Below are 10,339 nucleotides of genomic sequence, written 5' to 3' on the forward strand. Positions count from 1 at the left end.
TACATCAGTGTCTCCTGTGGATTCTAAATGTAGAATCTGTGGCAGTGGAATCTCATGCTTTTACAGTGTTCTGTGTGCTCCACTTAGGTTGATACTTTTTTTCACTCAGTTTGAATCATCTCATAATAATCAGATCAGATGTCATAAAGCAGGTGTTCCAGGTCTAAAGCTTCTACTCCACTGTGGTCTGAGTCTGTAAAAAGTACCAGGCCTTTAACTGTGGGAGGATTCTATTCGAACTAAGCCTTTACTTCTGATTTTCTCTATTTTATATGAAACAGTTGGAAGCTCTATGAAACCTATGACGGCGTATTAGGGCCACATAATAAAATAAAACACCTGTCACTACAGGAAGAAAGTCGTAAAATATCAAGATAAAACCCATAATTTTATGAAAATAAAGTCAAATACAAATAGAGTCCAAATTTTATGAGAAAAAAAGTCATAATTTAAAATAATGTTGTAGTTTTAAAGTTGATTGAAGTTGTAATATTTTGAAAATAAATCCGCAATAGTTCGATGAAAAGTCATACTTTAAAAATTGAAAGCCTTAAGTAAGTTCAGTAATTTGTTCCAAATTCGTTCAGTTCATACGATGAAACAAACCCAAACGTGTGTGTGAACTGTCTTCAAAGTCCTTCGACTAATGCTAATGTGTTGATGATGGGCGGGGCTAACAGTCTCAGTATTTGGTGGGCGGGGCTAATAGTCTCAGTATTTGTCCTGTGTGCATAAACCCCAAATGACAGTAGAACGTCACAGAATGTTCCAGTTCTACATTATCAGACCAGTGGGTGTGACTGCATTCTGGAAATTCTGATATTTTTTACACGTTTTTAAATTGTGATATTATTCCCATAATATTATGGCTTTGTTCTCATAAAAGTACAACGTTACCTTCATTAAATTATGATTTTTTTTTTTTAACTAGGAGTTTATTCTCATAAAATTACAGGTTTTATCTCAATATTTTACCACTTCATTCTTGTAGTAACAGGTGTTTTTATTTCCTCATATGGCTTAATACGCCGTCATAGTGGGAGGAGTGTATGTGAAGTAAGCCTTTACTTCTGATTTTCTCTCTTTAATATGAAATGATCGTATTTAGTCACAGCTTCCACTGTGTGATGTTCTAGACACTGGACTGAACGTTCCACCAGCACTTCCTTAACCTCCTAAGACCCAGGAAATGTCAGCAAAGTACCAGCTTTTTTGTTTTGTATTAAATAAGTGCCTCTATTGGAAACATCATGATGCAGCAGTTTTTTCAGATGCAGTTTTTAAAGTTTTTATGGAATGTCCTTTGTGGTGGACAGTTTTCTTTTCTTTTTTTGTATAAAGTTGTGAAACTCTTGTCCACAAATGTGGACAGAAAACCCATAGCTGGGTCTGAGGAGGTTAAATAAAATGCAAATAACTGCTCATCAACCCCTTTTACTGTGAAAACCCTGACTTCCTGTTTGTTAGACGCACACACACACCTGCAGTGACTGAAGTGCTGCTGCAGATTTACAATAACAGACATACAGCTGTTGAAAACAACTGGATTATATGGTTGAATGTTTGTGACTCCTGGTGTTTATTTAAGGAAATACAGTAATTCAACAATAATTCAAAGTCATGTTTTTGTAACTTCACAGTCATAATATTTTGTGAAAAAAGGCCATAATATTGCAATATTTTAGAAAAACTAAAATGAACTTTATTCATATACAATAATACCATTTATTACATATACAATTACAATTAGATTCTTGAATTTGGAGGTTTTATTATGACTTTATTCTTCAAACATGATAGTTTTATTCTCCCAAATATCGTCTGTTTCTTGATTCAGTCTAATTCATGTATAAATGTGTTAAAACCATAATAAATGTGATACATACTGTCCAACAGATCCTTGATTTTGTCCAAATAAATTTCAAAATAAGACACCTGCAAAGTAAAAGCACTAATGAGACCGACTGGGACTGAAATATGTGAGTGGACCATGTGATCAGCTGGGACGGAGGCGGACCTACTTTAATATGAAACTCCAGGTTCTCATCCATGGAATAAATATAGTTAAAGATGTCCTGGACGATCCTGGGGATGATTCCCATCATGTCTTGGTCATGAAGTTTCCCCTGTAGGATACAGACACACTGTAAAAAAAATCTGTAATTTAACAGAATTTTCACTGTTTATTTTACAGATTTTTCCTGTATTTTTAAGATACAGGAAAATATCAATGAAATTACAAAAATAGGCTTTGATTTTACACATGAAATATAAAATAACACCAAAAAAAACCCTGTAACTGTGAATAACCATAAAATTTCCATTTTTTAAAAGAATTTTTTTCTTTTTTCACAGAAGACAACAGTTAAAATACATTTGCAAATGTATCATAATTTCACAAATATTTCTTTTCTATTTATGAGATTAAACTGTTAATTTAAAGTTTAATACTGTAAAAATAAATAAATAAATAAATAAATAAATAAATAAAATTACTGACAGTTAACCATAAAAGAAGTATTTGTTCTGTCAGTTGAACCAGACTTGTTTGTTAATTGACAAATATCTTGTGTAATTACAGGAGGTTTCAAAACAAAAATGTTGAATTAATGTATTTTTGTGAATGTATAACATGTATAAGCACTGATAAACTGTCCAAATACAGTTTTTATCAGTGGATTGTACAACTGAGTCTCATTGAAAATTATTTTTATATATATTTATCAGTAATTTGATTGTTTTAATACAAGTAAATATTCTTTATTAAACATTAAAAAGTCAAAAAAAATATGCAAAATGTCACGTAAAGTTAGGGCAAAAAACCCTGTATTTTAATTATGTAAAATGACCGTATTTTTATGAGATGGTTATTTTCCGTTATTTTACAGTATTTTTTTGGCACCCCTGCCGCCGGAATATTACCATTTTTTTACGGATTCTTTTTCTTTTTACAGTGTGTATGAATGACTCATCCACTGAATGTTCTGGTGGCAGATCAGCTGATGCTTCATATTACCTCCATTGTGTGGGTCTTCCCTGAGGACGTTTGCCCGTAGGCGAATATGGTCCCGTTGTAGCCCTCTAGAACATCTGCGGACAAAGCAGCATAAAGACACAGCACAGATGGGCGGGGCTTGGACGGGCGCTCCACATGTCACTCACTGAACTCTGCTTACCCCTGACGATCTTCTGGGCCACGGCGTTGTAGAACTGCTCCTGGGTGGTGTTGGACTGGAACACCTGGTCAAAGTAGTATGGTTTACCCTGACAACAACAAGAAGAACAAGAAGAACAGGTGGGACACGTCAGTCACAGGATGCCAGGACAACACCCCCCCCATCACTCTGAAACTGTCCTTGTACACGTTCGTTTCCAGAAATACTGAAACCACTCACGCACAACTACATATTTACACACTAGTTTATCTACATTTAAACAGATTAATCATATTTGTCCAGGACATATTGGAGAAATTACTCTTCTAAGTGTGATTAATACAATGTTTAATATGTAGATTTAGTATAAATAAATAAATAAATAAATAAATAAATAAATATTAGTGCTTTCAAACGATTATAATTTTTAATCAGATTAATCACAGAGTTGCTGTGGATTCATTTCAATTAATCACGATTAAATTTCATTAATTTTTAATCTATATTAATAGCGTTTCATTTTGCATGAACAAACAGACTCAAGAAAGAAGGGATTAAATATGTGTTTCTTAAACACCTTCAACTGTTTCAACTAAACAACTGGAACCAACTGTTCTGTCTTGGTTTTATATATATATATATACACACACATATACACACACACACACATATATATATATATATATATATATATATATATATATATATATATATATATATATATATATATACACACACACACACACACACACACACACACACACGCTACCGGTCAAAAGTTTTAGGAAACCCCAATTTTTCCAGTTTTGTATTGAAATTGAAGCAGTTCCAGTCCGATTAACAGCTTGAAATGGTACAAAGGTAAGCGGTGAACCGCCAGATGTTAAAAAAAAAAAAGGTAAGGTTAAACAAAACTAAAAAATAATGTACATTTCAGAATTATACAAAAAGGTGAACAAGAAATGGGTTAACAACTTAAAGCAGTTCTGCAGCAATGGAGGTTGATCAAGTCTGGAAAGTTGGTGCTACCAGTTCCTGCAGGTGTCCCAACGTTTCTTAATTACTTAACACCCCCTGTGTCTGCAGAAAAGTAGTATTGGAACACACTTTGGTACCACACCATTGGAGCATTATTTGAACAGTATTGGACTGCAGAAAGGAGTGTGTTACTATAAAAATGGAAAAGAGGAAAAGGCAATTAACCATAGAAGAGAGACAGAGCATCAGAAGAGTGAAAAATGGAGGTGTGCCCTCCAGAGAAATGTCCAAGAAAGTCCAGGTGTCAGGAAGTCCAGTTTCCTTCAGCATCCAAAGCCACTCAGAAACTGGACTGGAAATGCAGACAGAAGAGGTCTGGAAGAAGCAAAGACACAACAGAAGAAGAAGAAGAGTTTCTGACAGAAAACAGCTGGAGTGAGAGGAGACTGACAGGACAACAGCTGAAAGAAGAGAGAAGAGAGAGGAGGAGGAAGAGAGGAAGAGCTTACACTGGGAACAGACTGAGCAGTTGCAGGTCTGATGGGTCCAGTTGCAGCAAGAAAGCCATTGCTGAGACTTCAGAATAAGAAAAAGAGGCTTGTTTGTCTGTTTATTTGTTTGTTTGTTTATCTGTTTGTTTGTCTGCTAGCAAGATAACTCAAAAAATTATGGATGGATTTGGATGAAAATTTCAGGAAATGCTGACACTGGCACAAGAAACAAATGATTACATTTTGGTGGTGATGGGGGGGGGGGCTGATCTGCCTGGGCAGAGGTCTGCGCTCTCTGAGTGCTTTTCTAGTTTCCAATGTGACTTCTGTCTGAATGCCCAGGTTGCATTTATCCAACGTTTACGTCATTGAAATGCGACAAACATCCCAGTTCTTCGTCCTCCATATTTCCTTCTGTAAACACAGTGTGTGTCTGCGTGGTCTGGTATTCCATCAGGACCTCTTTAATGCATGTGGGTCACTTCAGGACCTCTTTAGTGCATGTGGGTCACTTCAGTTTCACATTCAGTTCAGACTCAAAACTGATAGAAGTCGCATGTAATGTAGAATATGAACCAACACACACAGAAAAAAGAAGTTGGGGTTAGTGTAGTGCTGATGGTGGGCTGACAGTATTTAGACCAAATGCATTTACACAGTGATGTTAAAAATACTGCAGTACACTGTTCCACAAATAAAATACTTCCTTTCACATTTGAAAATAAAACCCCTCAAGCGGATAAAAGACAGACAGAGCTGTAAGCGTACAAAGGAGTGTCTGTGTGTGGTTCATGTGCACAAAGTTGAAAATAACTGGATTCTACTGTTGGAATAAAACACTGTTCTCATGAAATGATTGGGACCAAGGTTATTATCGCTAATGAAAAATAACAAAATGACAAAAACTAGAACTGTAAAAACATTTTCATTGACTGAAATAAATAAAAATAGGACCAATGGCCCTGTACCTTACCGGCCAAATTCAAAGCTTTGGGAAATGTATCCAGATGCCATTTATTCTCACCCAGTTGTGTGTATTTATTCTATTACAGAAATAGCCCATGTTTTGGTCATATTCCAATCAGATCTGTAAAAAATTCAAATTCCAACTTGATATCATTGGTACTTACTGATTTATTGGATCAATCCACTTCCTATCTGTTATAATGGGGAAATTTTTCAAAGTGGCACCAAATCCAGAATCAGATCCAGATGGAAATAATTTCATTAACTTTTATTGACATCATCATAAAGAAGCTGTATACCAAGTTTGAAGTCAATCGGAATTGTAGACGATTGAAAGTTTTGTAACAGATGATGACGACAACAACGACGGATGCTACATGACGTCGGCCGGTAAGCTAAAAACAGACAACAGCCCAAAAAATTATCCACTATAAGAAAAAAAAGAGAACAGCCCAAAAAATTATCCACTATAAGAAAAAAAAGAGAACAGCCCCAAAAAATTATCCATTATAAGAAAAAAAAGAGAACAGGCCAAAACAATTATCCACAGTAAGAAAAAAAAGAAGAGCCCAAAAAATTATCCACTATAAGAAAAAAAAGAGAACAGCCCAAAAAATTATCCACAGTAAGAAAAAAAAGAGAACAGCCCAAAAAATTATCCACTATAAGAAAAAAAGAGAACAGCCCAAAAAAATTATCCACTATAAGAAAAAAAAGAGAACAGCCCAAAAAATCATCTTACAAATTTTCAGCCTATGCTTTTATTTTTTGTGGTGGCCTTAATTATAACGCAAGAGACCATTTGGGTAAACAGCGCCCCCTTAATTGAAAAGGTGGATGATGTTTTTTTTTTTCTTACAGTGGATAATTATTGGGGCTGTTGTCCGTTTTTTCTCATAGTGGATAATTTTTTTGGGCTGTTACACCTCTCGGCCACCGCAGTATTGTGATATATCGCGATATATCGTATTGTGATTTGTATTGTATCACCAGAGTCTTGCCGATACACAACCCTAGTCGAGGCTGACATTACGCACACTGAACTTTGTGTCATTAAACTTCACAGACTGACGCTGCTTTTACCTCAGGCTTGAATGGGACCCGAACTCACCGCGATCTGTACACAGTCGTCGCCCTTAAACTTGGGGATGTACTTGTCTCCTCGCGCCACCTCAGCGCTGTTGAGCGGCCGGAAGCGGCACACCACCCTGATACTGGTCTGGGCCGCGTCAGCCATGGTCTGCGCCGCTGAGGGTGGACGGAGCTCTGCGTCCTCCCGTTACCTCCACACAGAGGACAGAAGACACCAAACCCACCAAAGGGGACCGAGATCCAGAGCAAAGCCGCACCCCCTAATGCAGAAGGTCCACCTCCACAGTAAGTCCACCAAGAAGAACCAGAACCGGGTCCGAACCTACAGGACTTCTACTGAACCTGGGTTTGTCGGCGGAACTCAGGAGACGAGATGTGCAAACATGGACAGAGTTCAAGCAGAGTGATCCTTCAAACAACTGACACGTCCAACTGTACAAGACATTTAAATAAAAAAAAAAAACTAAAGGTAGTCAACAGTGAGGTAGAGTTAAAACAAACTAAAGTGAGCTCAGACTGCAGACAGAGCCAGGAGGAACGGAAGGACTGGTTTACAGCTCAGATCATATGAGAAGAACAAGAACAGTCACATGGGACGATGAATGAAGACACTCTGACGTCAGCTCAGTGGGTTTGGGGTTTTCTTATTTCCTACTGAAGGCAGAACACTACGGAAGTAAATCTGTCTCATCAGACTTTGAATTATAAAAGCCACTGAATGTCTTGCACTGATTTTTTTTTGCACTGAAATTAAGTATCTGAATTTTTTGTCTCTGAATTCAACTATGTTCATAAATTTAGAATAATCTTTTTTACATCTGATTTTTTTGCTTTTGAAATTTTTTTATCTGAATTTTTTAAATTCTAAATTTATGAACATAGTTGAATTCAGAGACAAAAAATTCAGATACTTAATTTCAGTGCAAAAAAATTCAGTGCTAGAAATTCAATAGCTTTTATAATTCTAAATCTGATGAGACAGCTTTACTTCCATAGAACACACTCTAAAAAAAAATAAGTTGGCTCAACGTAAATAATTGATGTAACAGTTTCCATTCATCTTTTTAAGTTATTTCAACTTGGCCATAATTGCTTAAATGTCACAAGACTTCTCTAGTTCTGTAAACTCTATTACTTTAGTACAAACAACATGATTTGCTTTTTATTCTATAAACTTAATTAAGTCGAACCGACTTAATTTTAATTGTGTAAAAACTACTCCATTTAGTTATACTGACTTATTGTTTTACTTTATTTCACTCAAAAATGTCCATACAAGTAGTTGCCTTAATTTTTTGAGTTGGCCTAATTTATTTCTGTCCATCAGAACAAATTCCACATGGAAATTCCAGTCATATGATCATGCTGCTTATTATTTCTCTATGCATCTTAATTATTAAATCTGTCTGCATATTGATATCTCAGCTGTACACAATGCTGTTGTCCCCATTCTATTAAGAACAGGAAATGACATTTGTCATGCAGTGAAGAGTTGCATTGAACAATATAATTACAGTTGTCAATAAACAGGAAAGGCATGGTTGGCTCTGACTCATGGTCAGTTCAAAGAAAATGTGAAATGGTCAGATTATGGAATCGAATTATTAATATGCCAGATAATCGAATACCCAAAAAAGTATTTGGCTGGAGTAGGACAAGGTCCCCTTGGGCGGCAGAGGTCAGAGGTGTCTTTGCGGAAGCGCAACTTAAATATATATTTCACAACAACCTTTCATGTAGCATTAACAGGTCAGAGCTAACCTAATGTCTGCTTTTGAAGAAAACTGGGTGAATGGGATCCAGACTAAACTGAAGCTGCGGACATACGTTCAACTAAAAAACACAAACAAAACAGAGTTTTATGTCAGCGCAAACTGGACCAGGAACCAAAGGTCCCTGACTGCTCAGTTGTGTACAGCAATCCTTCCCTTGGCTTTAGAAACTGGAAGCTTCACCCAAACCCCAGAAGAAAACAGACTTTGTGGACTGTGTGATTTGGGGAAAGTGGAAAATGAATCCCATGTTCTTTTGTATTGTCCTCTGTATGATGAACTGAGAGCCTCTGTGTTTGATGACATGTTTATCTGAAATCCTGATCTGTTCTGGAGCACTGATGATGACCAGATGAAATGGTTGTTTAGTTCAAATGTATTTAAATTAGCATTATTTGTTTGTAAAGCCTGGAAAAAGCAGCAGATATGTTTGTTTAAATAGGTCAGTATTTGGTTTTGTTGATGCACTGTGCCTATTGTCTGGTTTTTGATCTTTGGTCTGTATTTATGGTGTCTTATAAGTCCAGGTAAGGGCTGGGCATGTCTGTGTGCAAGACACAATAATAAAAACATTCATTCATTCATTCATTCATTCATTCATTCATTCATGGTGCAGTGCTATAAAATACAAAAATAAACTCAAAAAGGACAATAAACATTAGCATGCACACATTAACTCCAAATTAACACCAACACCACAACACTGCTGAACCCCTGCAAATAAAATAACACGTTTTCAATAATATACCCAATACCCACAATGCACTGCTGCAAACACACCACACTATGTACTACAATTTTAAATTAGAAAGGAGCAAAATGTGTATTATTCAGTCCTTGAATTATTAAAACTACTGTTGCAGAAATTCAGTACCAATTAATAACCATAACACCATTCATCTTCCATAAAACCAGATCTAACCAGACTAATGTTATGGTCGAATTCCTACATCACCTAGCTAAAAGTCTTACGTTACTAGCTTAAACGTTACCACCTCTAGCTAAGGAAAAGACTTTAGTGTGGTGTAAAAATGATTTCTTGTCATGTGTGTTGATAGTTATTAGCTGAATTAAACAAAGCTAAATTCTATCAAGCCTTAAAGTTTAGTACAGTTCTGTGTAAAATCGTGTTTCTCCTTACTTTTTTTTTCTGTGTTTCCCTCCATTTCTGGTGGTGGGCGTGGTCTGTCAGTAAAACATGTCCAGGCACGTCAGCTTTATACTCAGCTTTTAGAGGGAGATTACAAGATTTTTAAGTTGTACTAACTTAATATACTTCTTTGTTAAATTAAAGGCAGAAATGTCTGTTCAAAATCGATATGTTACTAAGTTAAGACGGTTTCACTTATTTTTCATTTAGACCAGGGGTCTCAAACATGCGGCCCGGGGGCCATATGCGTCCCGCCAAAGGTTCCAATCTGGCCCGTGGGATATTTTTGCAAAAATTCCACAGTCTTGAACTGAATAAAACTAAAAAAAAATTAGCTTGAATTAAGGAAAAAATGTTGAATTAAGCCAAAAAAAAAAATCTTCAATTAAGTAAAAAAATCTTCAATTAAACAAAAAAAAATCTTAAATTAAGTAAAAAACAATCTTAAATTTAGCCAAAAAATCTTGAATCCAAACTAATCCAATCCAACTTTATTTATAAAGCACTTTAAAACAACCAAAGTGGACCAAAGTGCTGTACAGAAGAATAAAAGTACAATACAAATTAATCAAATTGAATTAAGCAAAAAATCTTTAATTAACAACTTCAATTTTTTTGTCTCAGTTTTAGTGAAAAAAAATAACATTAAATTAAGAGAATATTTACATTTACAAACTATCCTGCAACAATAAAATGTGAATTACCTGAACAAATATGAACAAACTGAAATTTCTA

At 35.6% G+C, this 10,339-nt stretch overlaps 1 protein-coding gene across 1 annotated transcript in view; it reads right to left on the reverse strand.

Annotated features, from left to right (window-relative positions):
• LOC115411556 (kinesin-1 heavy chain-like) overlaps positions 1 to 6,942 on the reverse strand; it is a 26,663-nt gene extending 19,721 nt beyond the window's left edge. The window contains exons 1-5 of the mRNA XM_030123744.1: positions 6,702 to 6,942; positions 3,177 to 3,264; positions 3,017 to 3,090; positions 2,022 to 2,126; positions 1,887 to 1,935 (exon numbers count right to left, since the gene is read on the reverse strand). Coding sequence (XP_029979604.1) covers positions 1,887 to 1,935; positions 2,022 to 2,126; positions 3,017 to 3,090; positions 3,177 to 3,264; positions 6,702 to 6,827 — 442 coding nt within the window. The 5' untranslated portion in view covers positions 6,828 to 6,942. The remainder of the gene's footprint in view (positions 1 to 1,886; positions 1,936 to 2,021; positions 2,127 to 3,016; positions 3,091 to 3,176; positions 3,265 to 6,701) is intronic.
• Positions 6,943 to 10,339: the final 3,397 nt, after the last annotated feature.

Source organism: Sphaeramia orbicularis, chromosome 20, assembly GCF_902148855.1.
Source record: "Sphaeramia orbicularis chromosome 20, fSphaOr1.1, whole genome shotgun sequence".
Lineage (NCBI taxonomy): Eukaryota > Metazoa > Chordata > Actinopteri > Kurtiformes > Apogonidae > Sphaeramia > Sphaeramia orbicularis.